Source organism: Castor canadensis, chromosome 5 (assembly GCF_047511655.1).
Source record: "Castor canadensis chromosome 5, mCasCan1.hap1v2, whole genome shotgun sequence".
NCBI classification, from domain to species: domain Eukaryota; kingdom Metazoa; phylum Chordata; class Mammalia; order Rodentia; family Castoridae; genus Castor; species Castor canadensis.
Genome location: NC_133390.1, coordinates 151346745 through 151370516, shown reverse-complemented (window position 1 = coordinate 151370516; position 23772 = coordinate 151346745). Strand labels below are relative to the sequence as shown.

At 44.6% G+C, this 23772-nt stretch overlaps 1 protein-coding gene and 1 pseudogene across 1 annotated transcript; both read right to left on the bottom strand.

The window, feature by feature from the left end:
• Positions 1-6286: 6286 nt before the first annotated feature.
• On the bottom strand, positions 6287-19770 carry Prokr2 (prokineticin receptor 2). Its single transcript, XM_074074388.1, has 3 exons — positions 19564-19770; positions 16935-17537; positions 6287-9451 (listed from the first exon to the last, which is right to left on the bottom strand). Exons 2-3 carry the CDS (start codon positions 17390-17392, stop codon positions 8755-8757), a joined length of 1155 nt encoding a protein of 384 aa, XP_073930489.1. The 5' UTR covers positions 17393-17537; positions 19564-19770; the 3' UTR covers positions 6287-8754.
• On the bottom strand, positions 12485-12555 carry LOC141423659 (U6 spliceosomal RNA; annotated as a pseudogene).
• Positions 19771-23772: the final 4002 nt, after the last annotated feature.

The following is a 23772-nucleotide window of genomic DNA, read 5'->3' as shown; positions in this document are numbered from 1 at the left end:
TTTGACTTGCTTTGAATTGTGGAATCAACTTATTAAGTTGATCTATGGATTTTTCTTTCTGGATCCTCTAGTCAACAGTTTTATTAGCTCTATTTGTTTTTCCTAAGATTTTATGTGTTGACAATCATATTATCTGCAAATAAAGCCAATGGGTTCTTCTTTTCTAATTCTTTAGACATTTTTTCCCTTGTCTTACTATGCCGATGTCTGTTCTATGTTGAAGGGAAGGGAGGAGTACAGACATTTTTCTCTTGTTCTTGCCATGAAGAGAGCACCAGCTCCTTTTATTCTCATCATGGGACTCCCCACTCACTTTTTCAGAAAGTCTATTGCTTACTTTTTTTTTTATTATTTTATTATTCATATGTGCATACAAGGATTGGGTCATTTCTCCCCCCTGCCCCCACCCCCTCCCTTAAGTCTATTGCTTACTAAAGGGGTTTGCCTCACTCAGGATCCACCCCTCACTGTGACTCCTCTTTCCTCAGTGCTGAGATGTGTCTATGAGAAAGAGTTTTTGCCATTTTGGGTCCCACAGGGAAGCCAAAGTGAAGCTCTTTTTCCCAGGTCTTCTTCATCTCTGCCTTGCCTTCATCTTTCCAGTGAGGGAGGTTGAGTCAGGAAAAATACGTGACTGCTCCTACTCCTTCCCTCCTGTCCTCCCTCCCTCTGTCCCTCCCTTCCTCTCTCTCTCTCTAAGGATAAATGATAATTGTCAGGGGTGGTTGAAGCCCACAAGGAGGCAGAATTTTCCTTTATGACTCATAATTTTCAGGACATATCTCCTCAGAGTTAAACTTCACTCTTTTATGTGAAAGATCACTTGCTCCTTTCTTTTGTCCCAGCTTTCTCCTTCATGTCCTTCACCTGGGGCTGCTGGGAGTAAGAAATAGCACTGCCTCTTAATAACTGTTCCCTTGGCTCTGTAAAGTCGACTTTGAAAAGTTTTGAAATTGCCACATAAGGCTCAATTAGCCTTAGCCAAGGTCTGTCTTCCTTTCAAGTCTGGAGTGGGAGGTGTAAGTGCTTTCTTCTTTCTGTTTTGTGAAGATGCTACAGAGCAGATGAGCTGTAGCTTTCAAGTTTTTACAGGAGGTGGAGGGAGCTGTTTTCCTAAGACATATGGTCCCCAGAAAGTGTGGGCTGTGGTTTGTTAAATGTGTGTGTTTCCATCGCAGACCTTCCTTTCCAAGGAGTTTCAGTTTGCATCAAAGTGGCAGACTTGGATAGGAAGGAGGGGTGGCAGGGGTGCTGCAAGAAGTCATAGTTCAGCCAATTAAAATCTTAGACCATATGGTTTTATTCAATTAGTGTCCAAAGCTATGACTTATGACAAATAAGTTTTGAACTCAAGAGATTACAGTCAATTCTAATTCTTCACATAAAAGAGTGAAGTTCAATGTTACCTTGAACACTAAATAAGCAACTGCTGAGCCATTACTTCTAAGGGAAGGCAGCAGTTAGGTTCCTGCAAGCCACTAGGCAAGTTTTTGTCAACTGGCAATAATAACTTTGTTTTATATGTGTTTATAATTCAACACACACATATATTATGTGTTTAAACATACATATTATATATATATATATTTATATATATATATTAACTTTGAGCTCATGGCCAACATCACGAGAACTCAAGCATGAATGAAGCTTCTCTAACCACCTATTTTCTTGATGAGGCACATCACAGCCTACTTGTACTTGGAAACACCAGACATTACTTCAGCACTATGTTTTGGACCATTTGAAGCAGCAAAATCAGCAAGGAAAAGCCCAAAAATGCTAAAGGCATGACTCTAAATAGACCTTGTAAAGGATGCTTGTTTACTTTAGAGCTGAAATGAGAAGGCAGCCTGTTTGACCTCAGCTGGGAACATGCACTTTGGACCACTCAAAATTTTCACCATTTTGTGTGTGTACATGAATGACTGTGAAAGAATACTGATTTGGTGGCTGCAAATACATTTTAGTTCATAAGCAAATTCATAAACATAGACTCCAAGAATAATGAGGATATATATATATATATATATATATATATATGCATATATAATTCATGAGGATATATACATCTTCATGAGGATATATATATATATATGCATATATAATTCATGAGGATATATACATCTTCACTATTTTCAACTGCACATAGAAAAGAGGTTGCAAATACAAAATATCTATTACTCAAAAATACCATGGGAAAGCTTTTAAAGAGATACCTATTTTTAAAGAAATAGATGTTATTCTTTGAAAGCCTCCTGGATGAAGTTAGGTGCCATGTGCTTCCAACAGCTGTTCATGGGGAGACCCTGTTAAAAACAACTCATACTCTGTCCATTGATCTCATGCCTGTAGCAGAGGATTCCAGGTGGGGGACATTGAACCACCTTGAAATGATCAAGTGAAATAGCGTAGAGGTTTAGATATGGTTCCACACATCAAGCTTAAACATGAACCCATGTGTTCGTGGAACCTGATACCAAGAAGGTGTGCAGTACAGGTGCACTCTCTCTTTTTTTTTTGGCAGTACTGGGGCCTGAACTCAGGGCCTTGCACTTGCTAGGCAAGCACTCTAGCACTTGAACCACTCCATCAGCCCTTTTTGTGTTGGTTGTTTTTGAGATAGTCTCGCTTTATGCCCAGGGTAGGCTGGATCATGATCTTTCTATTTGTGCTTCACCTGTAACTGAGATGGCAGATATGTGCCACTGCACCTAGATATTGGTTGAAGTGAGACCTCATGAACTTTTTACTTGGGCTGACCTTCAGCAACTATCCTCTGAATCTCTTTAACTCCTGAGTAGCTAGGACTACAGACATGAGCCACCACACTCAGCAGGTGTACTCTTAATTTGCTCTCCTTTTTCCCAATTTGATTCCACCTTGCTTTTCTTCTTTTAAGAAAGGTGCTAAAATAATTAAGAGGAATGCTGGGAATGAAGAGGGTGTAGGTAAAGTACTCTTATTGAGGAATCTCCACTTTTCCAAAACAGAGTTATCCTAACTTCAGTGCATAAGAACAGACCCTGTAAAGGCTATGGAAGCAAATACTTGGCAAATAGTTCTTCAAAGTTTCAGAAGCTTGAACACATCCAGGTGAGAGGGAATGCAGCAATTTTTTTGTTTTGATTTCAGTGTAATGTAAGATTTCCTCACAGGTCTTTAACTTCTTTCTGTGGAACACAACTCTCACAAACAACACTCTACTGACCTATAGAAAAGAGAAAGAAATGGAGCCATTGCTGGCCTAGGGGCTGAGCATCAGTGCTTGATCTTTCGTGCTGAGTTTGCTGTCTGACCTCCTGGACTCTGCCTCTTCCTGCCTATTTTTATTGTTCTACTTAGACTTGACCTTTTGGCTACCTTGACCTGTGATGTTGCTTTGTCCCTTTCTGGGATGTGTCTTGTGTATCAGCTCATCCTATGTCTGTTCTTACTGATGTTTGGGGAGGACCAGAGTACTTCCTGACTACTCACCTTCAAGGATGGCAATATAATTGGTATCTGAATGTATGTACGTCCTGCTGCTGCTGTAACAAGTTACCACAAACACAGTACCTTAAAATAGCACCATTTATTTTGTGACAATGCCAAAAATCAAAAGTCCAAAATCAGTGTATGAGGCTAAAAACAAGGTGTCAGAAGGGTTGCATTCCTTCTGGAGACTCCAGGGAAGAATTCACTTCCTTGCCTTATTTTTCATTTTTTAGAAGGTACCTGCCTCCCTTGACTTGGGACCCCTTCCTTTATCTTCAAAGCACATCATTCCAACCTCTGATTTTGTCATCGTATCTCCTTTTAATGACTTTGTCCTTTTTGTCTTCTTATAAGGGTTCTTGTGAGTATGATAAGCTCATCCAGGTAATGAAGTATCTCTGGATACTTCATGTGCAAAGTCTCTTGGCAAAAGCTTACATAATCATGGGTTTTGGGTTAGGATATGGACATATTTTTGGGGGAGGGCTAATAATCCAGATAATCACTTTGAGGAATAGGAGCCCCATTCAGAGCCTTTGTGTTGGATTTGTGAGCCCATCACGAAGGGCTGTCTTTAGGTAAATCTTGCGTGGAGCAAAGAAGCCAAGTTTCGGTGGAGTAAAGTGAGAACTAGAAAATCCAGCATAATGTGTATTTATGATTCTATAACTTTGAGCTAAAGTTGGAGTCACATCTTCCTTAAATGATGTTAAGAGAGCTGGAAAACAGAGGCCTAATCATAAAAACAAAAATACTCTTGAGAATGTGGGAAACCTAAAAAAGTCAAACTCATAGAGTCAGAAAGTAGAATTGGGGTTGCCAGGGGTGGCAACCTGATGGGGTCAGAGAGGGTGAAGGGTGGAGGGAGGATGGATGCCCGGGCAGAAGACCCCTTTCTCCACACGTTGGGCCAGCCTTGTGGCAGAGCTCAGTATGAGGATATGTTGGACTCTTGACTAGGAGCTGGATTGAGATCTGAGAACTCAAGGCCAACATTAAGCAAGATTCTGGAGATCAATTCTTTCATCTCAGCCTTTAACTCACATGTGGAATTTCAGCACAAGAATCCATCAAAGGGATGCAAGGACTTTGTGTCTGCAGGTTTTCTGCTCAAGAGTTGACCTTCCCACTTCTTGGAGGCAAAGCTCCTTGCTTACTTCCCTTTTCAGTGATAAAATTTTCTAAGTTCCAGTGAAACATTCCAGCCCTCCTCAGGTTGTTGTAGCTGAAGAAAATGCTAAACTCATTTTTTTCCACAACAGTTTATCTCTTGGAAATATTGCCCAATATTTTGAGCTCTATGGCCATCTATGTACATGCCTCAAGTTTTATTAATATTATTGATGTCACATTTGAAACTATTGTCATGTCTCATGGCCTAATGATAAAGGGACTCAATAGCAAGACATTGAAGGCTGATGAGCTAGTTGGTTGTAGGGTCAGTGTATAGTCTCTGGAAATTAATGGGCTCATGTTCCAGCCACCAGATTAAACTATACTTAAAGAAAATAAAGACATTTACTCTGGGAATCCACACTGCCCTGCTGACACACTGCCTGAGTAGTGAGGTTTCTCCTAGCACAGGCTGAGAAGATGGAGATTAGCAAAAGATACATTGACTGGGAAAGTGTGTGCCCCATCTAGTGGTGCCAGCACTAAACACCGGAATTTCTGTATCCTGGTCATTCTCAGATTTAGCTGTCCAAGTTTTTGCCAGGAAAGGAACAGAGACAGAAATTGGGCTCATGCTACTCTTCAAGAGATCCCCAACAAGCCTAGGAGGTGTTGTATCCCCAGTTGGCACACCTTAGGAGGGAGGGCTGACCTGGTGGCCAGAGGCATTTGGTTCCTGGGAGGCACGAGAAATGAGCATTGCTTAGGCCAGCAGTAGTAACTGTCTTGGGTGACTTAGTCTTCCTTTTGTTTTTGCTGTGGCTCCATTGCCTCTCATCACAATCTGCTTCCCCCCAAGGCCCAGCATTGCTTGCCAATAGCTCCGTAGACATTTAGGGAGAAGAGGAAGGCAGGAGCAGTAGAGGACTCCTGGTATGATTCTCTCCAGTTTTCCTGGAATCCTGGGGTCTGGATCAGGAGATCCCTTGGGTGGGATGTACTCTTGGCCTTCCAGAAGGAGTATCTTTCCTGCATGTTAAGATTCTCCTGGGAGCATTTAAATGGCCCTGGAAGCATTCTTAATAAAGGCTCACTGAATTTAAGTGTCTGCAGTAACTGAGCAGTGTTCACTGGGCCAGTTAAAATCTTAGGACAATGTTTTGGCTCCAGCAAGTGTTAGTAGATGCCCTTAAGCAAGTCATTTCCTCCTTTGGAATTCAGATCTCATCTAAGAAAGGAAAGAGTTGAATTATGTGTCCTTACAGGTCTTTCCTGGTGGTGTCATGTTGGGGTGTGTGTGTGACCCCTTTAAAGCCCGAGGAACAGATAATGGTTAAATTAGGAGGATGTGTTTTGGAGCCATCATTTTCTTGGGGAAATATACTCACTTTAAATTCTAATCACCTCCCATTTGTCAAGTTCTTCCTTGTTAAGTCTAGAATTGGTTTTCATTCCTGAGGGCCAGATGCTATCTTTTGATTTCTTCAGTTAGAGAAGCAACTTACTTTAAATGTTGGGTGCTGAAATAAAAATCTCTAATAGTTCAATTATAGAGGCATCTTTTCTCTTATTCCGGTTGAGGAAATGGATGAGATTAATTATTCAATATGTAATAGTAGGTATAACTATGTACATATCTTAGCACGTTAAAAGAATCTTAAAGTTACCATTAATTTATCTCGAGAAAAAGACTGAATACAAATGCAATTGATTTATTATCTTAATTCCAGTTACAGAGAAGAATAGTTGCCATGCAAACAGCAGCTTACATTTAAACAAATGGGATGGTTTAAAATGAAGGGGTAACACTGACACAGGAGAGTGGCTCCCTGCTTATTTGTTCTTGAGAACACACTACTGGGAGGAAAGCTTGAGAGACATCACAGACATGAGGCCAGATGCTGGTATATGCTGCCAGTGTTCAAAAAATGCCTTTAGTAAGTTCCTTCTCTGTTTCATGGTTGAGTTGTTTAGATGGCTGTTACTTCATTTTATCTAAATATACTAACAGTTATAAACGATTAGCAGGGAAACCCTTGAACACTGTGATTAAGATTCCATATGTTAATTATTCCATTTGATAACAACATAACAGTTTTATTCACTGGAAAATCACAAATACACACTGATATTTACAAGAGTTGTTGTTTTCAGTTAAATTTAAATGGAGAATGGTACATTTTAGGATAAAAAGGAGATGAATTCAATTGACAGACTCAACTGATTCACACTTTTCTTATTAGAAGAACAAAAATAAGGTAATAAATAAAAACAAGATGATTATATTTATAAACATGGAGACAACCCAAAATGTTTCCTTCCTTGGCTTTGGGATGCATTGTGAAATTTTGCAAAATCAAAATTTATGAACCATTTTGTGTAGGCTAATGTTATAGTGGGTTTTCATTTTCTGAAGGTACAATGATTGGGTTGAGTCCACTGGGTGGGGATAGAAAAAACTGGTCGAAGCTTCGTTGTTGAAGAAACAAATCAACAAATAATTTTGAAAACAAACAAGTCCTCAACTATACAGTTCCTTCTCTACAGAAAGTTAGGAGTTGACCAAATGTGGTGGGCAATCTCAAACCAGGTGCCATTTGTACAGTCTTTGCTTCACAATGAATCAGGAAGAAACGAGGACATGTAAACACAACCACCACAGATGAGTTACAATGAGAGTGGATTCAAAAATTACATGTCTACAGCCCCCGGGTGTGCTGATGACATGCCGGGAAGACTGTCAACATTTCTAAGACCATGGGATGCTGAGAGTCTGGGTGTTATATTTTCTTGATTATATCCTAGGGCAGGGATATCTTTTTACCTCAGTGACAATGGGCAACTATGGTAAGAGCTCAGGGATCTCTGGTCCAGAGAACAGGGATGAAAAAGTGGAGGTATTTCTCCATAATAAACCACAGGGGAAGGGCTTTTTGGACAAAATTTCCCCAAACAAATTGTTGACTAGCACTTACCCATTCTTATCATGTACGCAGTTGAAAATCATAGTCACACACTATATACTCTTCCAATGGTCCTATAAGGCAGGCAGAGCAGATATTTTCATTATCCTCATTTCATTAAAACAAAACTGGGTCACATAGAGAAGAAACATCTAGGTCATATGAGCCCTAGATTCAGGACTTGAAGCCAGGTCTTTGGATTTCAAGCAGAGCTCCTTTTATAAAAGAAGGTGTGTTCTAGAAAACAGTCCAGGTCTTAGTACAATGGCCACACAGATTATGTCATTGCCAATGCTTTCACTCCTTTCTCTGTCCCCTTCCTCCCCAACCAGAGTCCCTGAAATCCTCTGTATTCATGTGTCAGGAACTGGATGTGTACCTTATCTCAAGCTTGCCATCGTCACCCAATAGAATGATGAGATTCCAAGCATGGGTGAGAAAGACTTTCTTTGAAATGACAATTGTAGATAACCACACCAGACTGGCCTAGTTGCAAGAAAAATTCTTTTCTGGAAGCCCTACTCCTAGAGAACATCTCAGGAGATAGTACGAGCTGGGTAGGGAAGGTCAATGTGCTGCATTGACTCTCTTCCTGTGAGGCTATAGACTCCATGCTGATGGGTTTCCTTACATTTCTATTTTGGTCTAAGTTCCTTATTCTCTAGCCTTTTGACATGCCTGTGGTGATAAGACACAGAATAAGGGAACATGGAGTGGGAGTCCAACTAACCACTTGTGGCCTCTTTCCACATAAGTATCTCATGCTAACCGATTGCGCCACTGAGCTCCATAGCTTCTTTCCAGATGTCTTCTTATCTAGATAGAGCTTGCCACTCCACTAGCTTCTACCATTTTGTTTTGTGTTTAACTGTCTCTGCACACAATGAGTAATCAGTAAATGTCAGCTCCTGTTGCCTCTCATTGGTGTGGTTTGCAGACACAAGGTGTTTGACCTATGCCAGCTGTGGCCACTTGTGTCCACTCTCAACTCAGTAGGTGTTGAGCAGATATCACAAACTGCCAGTGGCTGTGGTTTGTGTCTAGCCTCCTTGCCTGTTAGGACTTAAAAAATACCCAGGTCCTTGAGGACAGAAGGACAGTGAACACGGTTGCCTTTTCCCTTACAGTCTGTGAACTTGGTTGATGGTGCATGATGCACTGAGCACTGAATTTGGATTTTCAATTGTGGAATACCAGCAGGTCACTTCAGCCGGATACAGTCCACCTCTTCGGTGGCAGGCACTCCGCTGCTTTTGAGGTCAAGGTCAGCGCTGGACTTGCTCCCGTGGTGGGAGGGACGCCAGTGGAGCAGCATCATCTTCTTGAAGTACTTCATGGTGTTGTTCTTGACCGTGACAAAGCACACGGTGTTGATCATGCTATTGCTCATGGCGATGCACTCCACCACGTAGAAGGCGGTGAGGTAGTGCTTCTCCTTCACGAACACGGTGGGGAAGAAGTCGCGCACGATGGTGAAGCCGTAGAAGGGCGCCCAGCACAGCACGTAGGCGGTCAGGATGCACATGAGCACCAGGACGGTCTTCCGACGGCAGCGCAGCCGCTTGCGGATCTGCTCGGTCTGGAACCCGGGCACTGCCTTGAACCAGAGCTCCCGGGAGATCCTGGCATAGCACAGGGTCATGGTGACCACCGGGCCCACGAACTCCAGGCCGAAGATGAAGAGGAAGTAGGACTTGTAGTAGAGCTGCTGGTCCACTGGCCAGATCTGGCCGCAGAAGATCTTCTCCTGGCTCTTGACAATGACAAGGACAGTTTCGGTGGTGAAGTAGGCCGATGGGATGGCAATGAGGATGGACACCACCCAGACCAAAGCGATCAGGCAGGAGGCTGTTTGATAATTCATCCGTGGTCTCAAGGGGTGAACGATGGCCAGGTATCTGGTAGGGGAGGAAAGCCAACCACAATAAAGACATGTACTTGTAACTATGATTGGCTGTTTACATGTTGGGCAGGCACTCTAGGACTGAGCTACATCCCCAGCCCACGTGATTTTTAAAAATTTAAATGAAAAAAACTTATGGGGGGTAGTACTGGGATTTGAACTCCTGATTTACCCATTTACTAGGCAGGCACTAGTAAGGCTACCACTTGAGTCAGTCTCCAACCCCTTTTGCTCTGATTATTTTGGAGATACAGCCTTGCTTTTTGCCCAGGCTGGCCTGGACCACCATCCTTCTATTTTATGACAGGTGCGTGCTACCGAACCAGCTATTGGTTTAGATGGGTCTCATGAAGTTTTTCCCCTGGATGGCTTTGAACTGCTTTACTTCTGATCTCAGCCTCCCAAGTAGCTAAGATTACAGGCTGTGAGCCACCAGTGCCCCACTACATCACTGGTTTTAATCAACCCCAAACACACTCAAAAGCAACAGAAAGGAATTTCCATATACCCACTACTCAGATTTACCCAGCTTTATCTCATGTAACATCTTCATTGGCATTTGAATAGTGGTTTATGGAAACAGCACCAGGCTTTGAGTCAAAATGGTTGAATAAATCCTGACTTTCTCCCCAACTGACTTAGGGATCAGGGACAAATTACCCAATCTCTCTGAGATTCATTTCCTCAAATACAACCTGAGACAAAATGATACCTTCTAGGATGTCTGTAACTTAAATACGACAATGTTTGAAAAAATGCTTGCTGTTAGCTCAATAAATAATGTGTTTTCAGGTTACTCCAGAGCACCTGCACACCCATGTTTATTGCATCACTATTCACAATAGCCAAGTTATGGAAACAGCCAAGATGCCCCACCACTGACGAATGGATTAAGAAAATGTGGTATCTATACACAATGGAATTTTATGCAGCCATGAAGAAGAATGAAATGTTATCATTCACTGGTAAATGGATGGAATTGGAGAACATCATTCTGAGTGAGGTTAGCCTGGCCCAAAAGACCAAAAATCATATGTTCTCCTTCATATGTGGACATTAGATCAAGGGCAAACACAACAATGGGATTGGACTATGAGCACATGATAGAAGCGAGAGCACACAAGGGAGGGGTGAGGATAGGTACGACACCTAAAAAATTAGCTAGCATTTGTTGCCCTTAACGCAGAGAAACTAAAGCAGATACCTTAAAAGCAACTGAGGCCAATAGGAGAAGGGGACCAGGAACTAGAGAAAAGGTTAGCTCAAAAAGAATTAACCTAGAAGGTAACACACATGCACAGGAAATCAATGTGAGTCAACTCCCTGTATAGCTATCCTTATCTCAACCAGCAAAAACCCTTGTTCCTTGCTATTATTGCTTATACTCTCTCTTCAACAAAATTAGAGATAAGGGCAAGATAGTTTCTGCCGGGTATCGAGGGGGTGGGGGGAGAGGAAGGGGGCGGAGTGGGTGGTAAGGAAGGGGGTGGGGGCAGGGGGAAGAGACGACCCAAGCATTGTATGCACATATGAATAATAAAACAATAAAAAACCAATAAAAATTAAAAAAATGTGTTTTGCTATTAATTATGGTGCTATTGTACCACCTTGGCTTTCAATTTTGCCATTCTGCCTAAGAACATAATACTCTACACATTTTGTATTCCAAATACCTGTGGTTTAGAGGTGAAGGAAGGGTTGTATACCTCAGAGAAAGGTGGGGGTCTTTCTCATGCAGCAGATCAGGGCCATCTCCACTTCTTCATAGGTGTCCCCTTGCATTACAGAGGCAGGAGGGGAGGAGTGGGCTGTGGTGGAACTAAGGGCTCTAAGAGAAACATCTTTCCTAAGCCTGTGTCCTGCAGATAACAGGATTGAAGCTCTGGATACAAAACTTTTACACCCACTTTTCTGGGCTGTCTCATGCTCAAGTGAGAAGGTGTATGAAGTCACCTGCACGTCAGAAGGCATTATTCCATTCTTTCCAGTGAACCACACTGCCCGGGAGAGAAGAGATCAGAGCCCTTTATGGAAAATGAGCTCATTGTGTGGGATGAATGCCTTCTTTCCAGAGAGATCTAATGATACCTATTTAGATATTTTGGTGTCCTGGAATCATTTCTGTGACTTTTGTGGGTGTGGGGAAGGAAAGGTGGTGGGGGAAGGCAGAGGAAGCTAAGGGACATGAGGGGTAGGGAAGAAATAAATCAGCCCTGGAAATCCACTCATACCTAAAGTTTGCATCAGGTGAGGTCAAAAGCAGAAAGCCACCTGTAGAAAATTCTATGCATCTTACCTATCCTTTGTAACCAGACACTTTGATCACCTTTCCAGGTCTCTGACTTAACTAAGAATACCTTCTGCCATGCTATTACTTCCTGTCCCTGGCAAGCTTTCTGCTATCTTCTCTTGCCTGCCCTCTGCCTGCTATGGTTCTAACCTGGTGAATTCCATTAGGAGATGCCATGGCAGCATGGCTCCCTGTAGCTTCAGACTTTCCGAGTGTTGAAGGTGAAGTTGGATCCATCCTAACCTCTGCCTGCTCCCAGCTGGATGGACTAATGCATGGTGGCTGCTGGAGTTCTTCCTCCAGCCTTGTGAATCAACATGACTTGCCTAGGTGGATAAGCACCATAGGATTGAAGAGGGGACAAATGGGCCAGCTCATCCCTGACTGGATAGGGACAGTTCATAATCTCTGTGATGACTAGGTGAATTGGTTTCCTCTTGCCTCTGTAACAAATTGTCACCAGCACAGAGGCTTGAAATGACATAAATTATTACTGTACACCTTTGGAGGTCAGAAGTCTGACATGGTTTTCACTGGGCTAAAATCAAGGTGTCAGGCTGCACATAAGGCTTAAGTGGTAGGGAGCCTACTGAGCAAGCACGAGGCCCTGAGCTCAAACCCCAGTACTATCAAAACAAACAAGTAAAATTAAGGTGTCAGTAGGGTACTATTCCTTTCTAGAGGTTCTAAGGGAAGAATCTGTGTGATGTTTTTGTTTTTTGCTCCCCCCCCTTTTTTTTAAATATGGAATGCTTCACAAATTTGTGTGTCATCCTTGCACAGGGGCTATGCTAATTAATCTTCTCTGCCGAAGTGAGCACTGTTTTTTGCCCTTTCAAGGACTGCTTATATTTCTTGACTCCTGACTTCTTCCTTGTTCAAAACTAGCAATGGCCAATGAAGTCTTTCTCACATTGTATCATTCTGACAGTAACGCTCTGCAGCTTCTTCTGGTTAAGAACCTTTGTGTTTACATTAGCCCCACCAAAAGTATCTGGTATAATTCTCCCATTTTATGACCAGCTGACTAGCAACTGAATTCCATCTGTTACCTTAACTTGACATGTAATATAACATATTCACAGCTTCTGGGTGAATATAGGATATAGTTACCCTTGGGGGCCATTATTTTGCCTACTGTACCGAATCCAAGTCCTGAGATGATGCAGGAAAATTCAGAATTTAATAGCTCTCTCTCAGTCTGGTTCCATCATTCACACCATCTCAATAACCAATGCCTAAGGAATGCATGCGTATTCTGTTGTCAACTCTTAAATTCAAATTTTTTGTCATCCAATAACATCGTCCTCATTCTGTAGGATGTTCCAAAATTCAGAGTTGTTATTGAATAAATCAGAAAGAAAAGAACACTGGACTTAGAGTTATTCAGAAGGCCTGGATCCAAGCTGTGCACTTAGATAAATCACTATGCTCCTGGGACTTAGTTTCTGCATCTGTGAAATGGGAACAGTAATAACTTTATTGACAATCTACCAGGACTTCTGTCAGGTTCCAAGAAAGTAAACATACATAATGCATGGTGGAAGCTATAGTACTTTGCTTACACTGATCATTTCCCATGACTCATTCATTGGCAAGTGAGATCTCTGCAAGGTCTTTATTGCTACCTATATGCTTGGATGTGTTTCTTGATATTATGATTTGAATATGAAAGTTCTTCCACAGGCTAATGTTTTAAACATTTGGTCCCCCAGCTCGTGGCACTATTTTGGGAGGTTCTGGGAACCTTTAGGTTCTAATCACACTTTAGGAGGTAGGACCTAGCTCCTAAGTGGGTCACTGGTACAGGATTCTTGAAGGTATATTGTCCCTGACTCCTGACTGTATTCCCTTTCTCTACTTCCTGTTGACCATGAAGAAACTCTTCCACCACATGGTGTTTTGCCCAAACTTATGGGGCTGCCAAGTAACCATGAACTAAAGAAAGGCTTTGAAACCTTGAGCCAAAATAAATTTTTCCTTGGTTAAGTTTCTATCAGGTATTTGGTCACAGTGAAAATAAAAGTAGCTAACACATTTAAGGTCAGCAGCTTCCTTCAACTGTCTAAGATTTGAAGTATCATGGCTTCTGTATGAACCTGGCTATTTATTCCCTGGCCACAGCATACAGAGGTGACCCAGGGTGGTAGACATGTGTGCTTGACTTCTGTAAACGGAAGTGTATGGAGAGGACTGTGCCTTTCCCAAGGTATGCAGGCCTAGCTAATTCTGGGGTTCAGCATAAAGTAGTCTACATGCCTCCAGATAAAAGTCCCATTTTCCAAAATCAGCACCAAAGATAAAAGTTTGCCATCCATCTTTATGAACATTTGCCCTATTTTTCAAATGGTTTAGAATTTCATGGGAGAAGAGAGGTGCTATTTATTAAGCTCTTGTGTTCTAAGGTCTGAAATTCCATGTGCTGCCTTACAGAACTTCAAAGGCCTAGCCATGAATTATCTTGTTCCTGCCAAATGTACCTCCTCACTCTCCTACCACAGTGGGAAAGGTTCCCTGTCCAGCTAGCTCCTCTAACAGCAAGTATAAGCTTCTCAGGGATCTTTCTTCCAACAACAACTAAAGCTGGTATGGTGGCACATGCCTGTAATTCCAACACTCAGGAGGCTGAAGCAGGAGGATGGTAAGCAAGTTCAAGGCCAGCCTGGGCTACACTGTAAGACTTTGTTTCAAAACAAATCAAAACAGAAAACTCTTAGCATTTATGAGTCAATATTTCTTAGTTATTCTTGGTGTATCATAAATCTTTATTTTTGTGCACAGAAAAACTCCCTGAGGTCAAGGATTGTATTTTTTACTGTTCTGTGTTTCTGTATATGTGGTCTGAGCACACAGCAGGACTTAAGACCATTGTGGATCAACCAGGTTGTGGCAGATGCTGTCAGTGTCCCTCTCATATCCATTTGCTCTTATCATTTGAGTGCACACCTGTTGATTCCCATCTGCCAACATCTGCATTTCTTGAAGGCTTTCTCTGGGTTCTAGAGTCCTCTTGGCTCCTTATGCAGCAGAACCAGAAGTCCTCAGCAATGACTTATGAGAGATGGTGTACCACTACCCTGGCTCTCTCCCACCTCCCACTCCTGGGAGAATTCTGAGCTGTGGTCTACACTGGCTGCAAGCGCTCCTTAGCAGGAATTAGCTCTAGTTGTGGGCCATCGATGGAAGCTTGTTTAATAATGCACCCTGTATTAATTGCCTTCCCTTCCCTGCCTTCCTTCCCATTCATTCCCCTATAGGCACCTTCTGGTGCCCTTTGCACATGAATCCCTGTCTCAGAATATTTGTGGAACAGCCCTAACTATGACACAGGTATAAGGCTATGTGCTAGGCACTGTGGAGACAGAGAGAAAGAAGACCATGGTGATTGTCTTTTAGAAAAGACAATCTGTATCTTCATACACAGCATGGGTTAGGAAAGACAGATTGGCATGTGGTTATGAAGGCTCCAGAATGGGAGGCTAAGGGTTTGGCATGTATTCTGTGGACACCGGGGCTTCTAGTGATTTCTGTCTGAGGAAGAATAATCAATGGTGATATTCTTCATATGTTTCATATGGATTTCAGGGGACAGTGAGGAGCAGGTTAGGAGAGCATTATGATGTCTAGCCATAACTTGCTAAGATATTAAGCTGGAGGGAGAATTGCCAGGACTTGTCTGAAACTACACACAAGGGATGAGGTCAGTGGGGTTTGGAGAGGAGAAAAGGCAAGAGATGATGGTAACTTTCTTGCTGGGTTGTGGGGAGAGTGGTAGCACTGCTGATGGAGCCAGGATCAGAGTGGTTTGGGTGAAAAGGGAACCTCCCTTCTGTTGTGTTGTAACAGGGTGACTGCATCCCAAGAAACTCCAGTGTTACAAATGAAAAGACAAAATGAAATCGACATCATAGGACAAAGGTTATAATGGGACAAGGTAAAACAGTGACTGTTTCACTTTAGTGTACATCAGACTAACTTAAGGAATTGAGTAAAAACTCAGATTCCTGGGGACCAGTCCAAGGAATTCCCATTCAGGAGACTGGGTTGGGGCCCAGAAATCAGACTCTGTATCATTACATCAGATAATACTTTGTCATTTTCCTTGGTAAATTTTGTGCAGTTAGTTGTTAAGTATGCATTTCATAAATGATGATTTTGGGGACTGGAGAGCCTCAGAGTTGTAATAAAATTGCTTTTTTTTTGCAGGCATTCTGCTATAAAAATGATTCATCTTTTACCTATACATGTATTTTATTAACATAACTGGAAAATAATGCACTGATTAAAAAGGATAACAAACCTAAACAGCAGAGAACAAAGGAGACAAAAGGGGAAAAGATGATGAAGCACAGTATCAAAATGAGTTTCAGCACAGCTCAAAAGAATGGGCAGCCACCAAGAGTATGTGACACCAGCTGTCCTCCTCAAACAGAGTCACTGGTGATGTGATGCTGGCCTGAAATTGCTCACATAAATCAAAGGTGTGTAAGATTTGTCATTGGTTGCTGTTATAAATCTTACCTTAGAAATTTATAATAGAGCAAGGACTTCTGGAACATCTCATGCAAATGTATGCATATGAGCACAAGGGTATATGCAAAAAAGCAAAAGCAAGCATGTCCTTCCCTCTTTTCTGCAAACAAAACTTCCAATCTTATCTTAAAATCAGCAGTACATCAAAGTCACCGGAAACAAGACTATATATGGCAGAACTCCTTTTTTATGAAGTTAAGAGCAGATAGAACTAAACTAAGAAGATAGAAATCAGATTAGTGGTCACTTAGAGTGGGAGTGTTGACTGGTAAGGGGAATAAAGAAATTTTCAAGTTGAGGGAAATGTTTTGTGTCTTAATCTGGCTATAGAAAAAGCTGGGTATATTGCCTTGACTGGAAGCTGCCCTAGTTGACTCTCCCATGGCTTTTAAGTAGTTGCTGTCTGAATTTCTGCTTTTGCCTTTGTGTTTGATGCCATGAACTGGATCTGAGTGCATGGCTAGAGCTGAGGGATTCAGGAGCCTCCTACTTGCTCACATTTGGAATAACAGAACACAGGGGGAGAATCAAAGGCTCCTCTTAACCACTCCACAGATGAATGAGCATTCAAAGCTGGAGCAATGCCACCCTGTTGGAGCTGAAGTGAGAAAAGCCAGGCTAGTTTCTGTCCTTTAACCCTACCCAGTGTCCTTACCTGTCAATAGCAATGGCCAGCAGGGCATTGGTGGAGACATAGAGGGAGACAGTACGCAGGTAGTTGATGGAGGCACAGAGCACATGGCCGTGCTCCCAGGAAAGCTGGCGTACTACATAGTAGTCCATCTCGAAGGGGCAACAGACGATGGCCACCAGGAAGTCAGAGATGGCCAAGTTAGCAATAAGCAGGTTGGTGAGGTTGCGCAGCTTCTTATAGCGGGCGAGGGCAGCGATAAAGACAAAGTTGCCAATACCACAGATTAGCATGATGCCTGCCAGTGCCACGCCAATGACAATCTTGGCTGCAAAGAAGGTCCGGGTCTTGGTCATGTCCTCATCTTCATCTAGAGGGAGATCATAATCGCCATAACTGAAGTTGAAAGGGAGCGAGGAGCCATGGTCTTGGGGCAGATTAAAGTTGGGTGCAAAACTGGTGTTTCCATTTTGGGTTGCCATGGTGGAGTGGTGTGAGGGAGTTGGGGGTAGGTGGGTGAGGTTCAGCACTCTGAGCTGGGGGGCCTGGATCCTCTGCTTTCACAGGGTCAGTGAGCCTTGCACACTGCTCACATCCTTGGGGATTATTGACATGCCACCCTGGATCCTGGAAAGAGACATAATTAGTGGATACCATGCAGAAGAGAATCTGGGAGCATCCCTTCAGAGTTCCCAACCAGCAGCCACCACTTCCAGAGGATACAGACCTTGATGATAAGGTGTGGTGCCTTCTAGTCAGGGTTGCCTTGGGTGGGGAACTGTGAACTTGGTGAAGAGGGGAGGAAGCAGATCCAAAGTAGTGGAGGCAAGGTGGGTAGGCAAAGGATTCCTTCCAGAACAGGTTCCCAAAGAACAGGAGAATTCCCTCTGGACCACAGCATCCCTGAGGGGATCCTCATTCATTCACTGCAGAGATTCCTATCTACCCTGGTGATGTGCCAGGCCTCGACTGGGTAGGATGACTCAGCCTGTCCATTCGAAACTGGTTTTGGTGATTTCCAAGCCCACGGTTTGGCTAGGACAGAGGGACTCCTGCCCTGCTTTGGAGGAAAGACCCTGATCCTGGCCAACAGATGGTATGACATTGTGACTGTCATGGAAACCTGGGACAGTTGCAGGAAGCAGCCTTGGAAAACTTTCAGAAAACACTTATAGGGATTGATAGGGCAGTGGGAGCTAACAGCAGTCAAAGCAGCACTGCCCCCTGGGAAAGGGCAAAGGTGCACATTCTTCTTGAGTATCCAGGAGAGTCCAGTCCATACTGTGGCCTGTCCTTCTTTACAGCTGCACAGCCAGTGGAGGGCCCCCAGCTTCCAGATGTCTTGTCTCCTCTCAGCTGCTCCCTGGATAGTGCCATCTGTGGGTAAGCTGATCTAAGACCTGGCTTAACTGAAAACAATCCCAATAGTGGGGCTGGATGGAAGGTTGTTAAAGACCCAAGAAAGAGTACAAGGGCTGAACTGCCTTCCATTGCCCAAGAAGTCGTTTATATTCTTGGGGCCTCAAGATGCCCACATGAGAGGAAATTAAGTCTCTGAAGTATTAGCCCTCAGGAGATAGGGCACCACAGGGTGCAAGGTGTCATTGAGTGACCCTGAGGGAATGAGGACTCCAGCATCCCGGTATGGTGGCCATCCTACCAGCCTGACCCACTTTCCTTCTCTACCAGTCAGCACACCTGTAAACGACTCCAAGGTTTCAGGCAGCAAGAAGCAATGTCTCCCAACCAGCCTGGTGGGTTTTGTCCTTATGAGGGAAGGACGAGAGGTAGGTATAGGAATTGCCACCCTGGCAAGGGAAAAAAGATGCAGGGGTGGCTTGCTGCGCACTGGCCAACTTGGTGCCCGAGGTAAAGATCACCAACAGGTAAGGTTTAAATTCCAGCAGCGTCTGCACCCCGGGGGTGTCCTCCCTCTGGGTTGCCTCTCACACAAGATCTCACAAGATCCCAAGCCCTGCAAACTGTTCAGTTGGGGACAGAGAAACTGGTGTCCGGCCCTGGTTCCATGCTCTGTGTAGCTCTCCAGTCCCCATACTTGAGAAAAGGGCGTGCTTCTGGCCCGAGGTAGGTCCCGACCCCACTTTCGCAGGACGCACTCTCGGCCAGTGACCCGCAGGCCCTGCCACCCCCCCTCCTCGCTCCTGAACCACTCGACGCGGTCTCCCGCGGCGCAGCCCTGGCAGGAGCAGGAATCAAATAAAAACAACAAAACAAACAAACAAAAAACCCTTGCAAGACAAAAGCGAAGCCGGCAGGGCTCTCGGGTCCATAGAAATCTGGGGGGCGAAGAAAGGATGCAGGGCGCGGGAATTTCCCCAAAGATTCTGCCCTTTGCTGCTCACCTTTTTACCGGTGTCCTCCCCTGTCATTTGGGGCTCGCCAACCAGCTCAGCTGCTTGCTGGCTCCCTCGCCCGCGCCCGCAGTCCCATCCCCGCGTAATGCCCCCAGCCCGGTTCTGGAGGCCCAGTGCGGGATCTCCCGGAATCAGCTCGCCCGGTGCAGCCGAGAGAGGCGGGAGGCAGAACCGTCCGAATTGCCTTGAGAAAGAAGCGGGCGTCGGATCCCGTTCCTCCCGGCGGCATCCCCGCCCCATCGACCCCGACTCCCTACTCTACGGACCTGGGCACTTACCTGGGTGGGCGTCTCCTCTCCAGTGCCGTCCGAGGCCTCGGCTGTGTAGCCGAGGGTCTCGGGGAAGGTGGAGTTGAACTGGGCGTTTGCTTTCCGCCTTGGGCACCTGGACTTGCACTTGCTGCGGCGCCGCGCGCGCGTGTGTGCAGTGGAAGCGTGGTGTCCCTCTTTCTTCCCCGCCCCAGCGCTCTTATCCTGCGATCTTCTCTCTCCTCTCCTCTCCTCTTCTCTTTCTCTCTCTCTCTCTCTCTCTCTCTCTCTCTCTCTCAGGCGGCCCTGGGTGCCCCGCCCCGCGCTCGACTCAGCCCCGGGGTCTCCCCACTAGCTGCCTCCCAGCCCTGGCTCCTGCACCCTGGCTGGGGTCCAAGGCCTTTTGGCTTTGTCCCTCGCAGGGGTTTCTAAACACTTGCACCCGGGGGTGAATGGTAGCTCAGCAGCCACGTGTCAAGACTGAGCACTGCCCCTGTGCATCCTGCTGTGGCTCCTCACCTGGGTCGTCTGCCTGTCTGTGCAGAGTCGGAGTGTATTGTTTTCTGCAGGTGCTCAGCGCCAGTGTCTGTGCCCGCGGCAAGCCCGTGGTGCAAGACGAGGTGCACCTCATCTTCCTGGAGAGGTGGTGCAGGGGAGGCCCGCCGTGCAATGTGGGCCCCAAGTGGTGCTGGAGGAGCCCGAAGCCTCCAGGGAGGAAGCCGGGAATGGTTGCAAGTGGGTAGGAGGGGGACGCTGCTTGCCCTGCGCAAAACTCCAACCCTAAGGGCCTAGACCAAACTCTGCGATGACCACTGCTGACTTGGCTATTCAAACACAATGGTTCTTGGCCTCTCAGCCCATGGTCAGGAGATTCCTGTGCTTCCAACAGGCCCTGACTTCAGGCAACTCCCATAACCTCCGTGTTCCTTAGGGTTAGATTTTGGAGCTGCAAATTCAAAGGTCTGGTAGCTGGGAAGTTCTGGGTGTGCATAATTGGACCTCAGAGCTGTGGCAGGAGACTGGAGATCTAAAGAGTCCCCTACTGTTACCGATCCCCTCCTCCATACACCAGGTTATTCACAGATTGGAATATGGACTCCTACTCATCAGATCTTCTCGTTTTCAAGAGAATCTGGAAATTGAGAACTCAAAAGTTTATAACTTTGTAAATGACTCTGTTAGGCTAGTTCAAGCAGAAAAGCCTTGTTTTGGCCAAGGAGAACATAGCCCAGTCTGGACACAAGCCACTGGGTTGCTTGTCTCAAATTCCTGGATAGATAGCCTGAAAACCCTTTTGGGTGACACACTGTATTCTTCTGCTCTTCCTTCATTATGTGGGACTAACCCACTCTCTTGCTCTTCTGGAATCTCCCACCATGATTAAAGACAATAGACTCAGCTTGCTGTTCTCCTCACAGGAGGGAGTGTGGTTCAGCTGAGGTTGTGGCTGGCCAGGACACTCCAGATGTGGAACCAAAAGAGGTTCTGTTGTGTGAGGAGGGGACTGATGGGGTGGCCAGTTACAGAAATGGAACACATTTTGTGAGGTTCTTGGTACATGCTTTCAACTTCAGGTAAAGATTTTTTTGTTTTTGGTGGTGGTGGTTCTGGGGTTTGAACTCATGGCTTCATGCTTATTAGGCAGGTAGGTGTTCTACCATTAGAGCTATGCCCCCAGTCTGTTTTTTTGCTATGCTCATTTTTCAGATAAAGCCTCACATTTTTGCCTGGATTGGGCCTTGTCCTGTGATCCTCTACCTATGTCTTCTTTGTAGCTGGGATTACAAGCATGAGCCACTATGCCTAACAAATTCAGGTAAAGATTTCACCACTTCTGGACTGTGCCCACCCCTTTTTTAATGGGACAAACAGGCCCTGGGAACCCTCTGCCCTCTGGTGCTTTCATGGTGGGGTGGCTTTCATACAGGTCTGGACACTCAAAGTCCTGGCCACCCTCAGCAGAGTAGGTGTTGTGCCTGGCCTGGGGATGGGCATGCTGTCCCCAGGGAGACTGTGAGGACAAGGCAACAAAGTGCTACAAGGAGCTGTCTTAGTTCAGTTTCTCCAAGGAGACTCCAAGGCAAACTTCGGTGCAGGTAGTTTATAGCAAGACAATGCTGGGAAGCAGCAGCTGGGTAGATAGGAAGTGAGGCAGGAAGGGGAAGAGCCGATACGCAATGGGTAGGAACAGGAAACTGTGACTAACTAGAAATCATTCCACCTGAGAAACCATGTCTCACACTGTCCACTGCAGCACAGAGAGGCTGGGACATTAGCCACTTCCTACTCCCCTCACTCCCCATTGATGTAGAGTTTTCCTGAGGGCCACAATTGCCCTTACTTCTGAGTCATGGAACTCCCTGGGTGAAGCAGAGAGCTTAAGGCTTCAGGTCTTGGGTGGGAGTTACCAGGATGCCAAGACTGCACCCCCTGGTGAGTTGAGGTGGGCAGAGCAGGCCATCAGTCTTGCAGCCGCTCCAAGAGCAGAGCAGAGGGACCTCCCCTGGATGAATAGCATTAACCCTGGAGCTCATTCATGGAGCTGGTGGGGGTGGTGGTGCCCAAGAAACCTGGGTGGACTGGGTGGAATTTTGAGGGACTGGAGATTTTGCAGTATGTGGCTTGGCTTACAAAGCTGGCATGGGGAAGGGGTGATTCCTTAGTCAGATAGGATGAAAATTATTCATGAACTGCCCCCTGTAGTCAAAGCAATTTCTTTAATTGCTAGTTCAAATTTTCTTCCCTCTGAAGTCTTTCTGGGTGGGGAGAGGCTTAGCTGAACTACATAATAAAATGTTAAGAGAAGAAAAAAGGCAAAAGGGAGGCCAGAAAAACTGTACAGTTTAGTGTCCATGCAGATCCTTTGGGGAGGGGTCATGTAGCAGTAACCAGTGTGAGGAAAATGGAGAGATGAGGAAAGGGGCCTTTAACTTGGGGCCAGGAGATTACATATTTAAATCCACTTGAGAGACATAAATAATAAAAATTTACCAGGTGTAATTTTGAAAATATTAAATCTGAATGCCTCCCCATTTAATCAATTTTCTGTTATAACAAAGCACCTGAGGTTGGATATTTTATAAAGAAAAGAGATTCATTTAGCTTACAGTTTTGAAGGTTAATAGGCATAGTGCTGTCATCAGCTAGGCTTTCATGAGGACCTCATGGCTGATGCTGTCATGATGGGGAGAGAGATCACGTGATAAGACAGGCTGCCAGAGCAAAACAGGAGTACCAAAAGAACCACATTAATTTCTTCCGAGGACTATCCCTAAATGACCTAAGACTCCCAAGATTCTACCTCTTAAAGGTCCCATTACCTCTTAACATCACCACAGAACACCAAACTTCCAACACGTGAAACCCTGCAGGGGCAAGCCACATCAAAACCCAGTCATACTCCAAGGGAATTCCTCCGGTATCATTAACTCAGGAATCTGGAGAGACTCAATGCCTCCTCAGAGTAAGACCTCTCAAAGACACTCGGTTACTAAGGGGAGGGTTGAATTGCTGGGCTCCCCCAGACTTTTAGATTGAATGACACTCAGCACCCCCTCCTCCCCATCCCTCTCTACCCACCACACTAGCAGAATATTTGTCAGTGTCTGGGGAGGAGAAAGAGCTCCGGGCTCTTGAGGTAAGTCAGATTTTTAGTCATTTCTTTTAAATTATTTTGAATATTTGGATTTTGTTTCTTGAAACTGATTTGTTTCTGGGACAAAAATCACATAAGTCCCCAGGTTTTATGAGAGTTATATAATAAACTTTTAAAAAATAATGTAAAATGGATACAGATTTTCTGGAGCTTGATTCACACACACACACACACACACACATTCTTTAATCGAGAAATTCTGTTTTTATGATCTTATCCCATGGAGATAATGCACACAACAGGTACAGATTTCATGACAAAGATATTGGTGACAATATTGTTTGTGATAAGAGGAATGGAAAGCAGCCCAAATTTTTTACAATTTGATAAAGATGGGACAAAAGGTCTTTTGTGAAATATCATGCTGCCATTAAAATTTTTTCAATCAATAGTAAATTCACATGATTCAAAAATTAAAGCATACATGAAATTTTACCTTGTAAAGTATCACTCTCCTACAACTGTTTATTTTCTTCACCTTGATTCTTCTTAGGGGTTCCCTATATAGTCTTCCAGTGTCTTCTCTTCTCTTCTCTTCCCTTCCCTCTTCTCTTCTCTCTCTCCTTTCTTTCTTTCTTCCTTCC

What these genes read in the sequence shown, in the direction of transcription:
- Prokr2 (XM_074074388.1), bottom strand. Translation starts at nt 17,392, where the DNA reads ATGGCAACCCAAAATGGAAACACCAGTTTTGCACCCAACTTTAATCTG. An exon ending in CTGGCCATTGCTATTGACAG is followed by an intron (nt 9,452 to 16,934) that starts GTAAGGACACTG and finishes CTCCCCTACCAG; the next exon opens with ATACCTGGCCATCGTTCACC.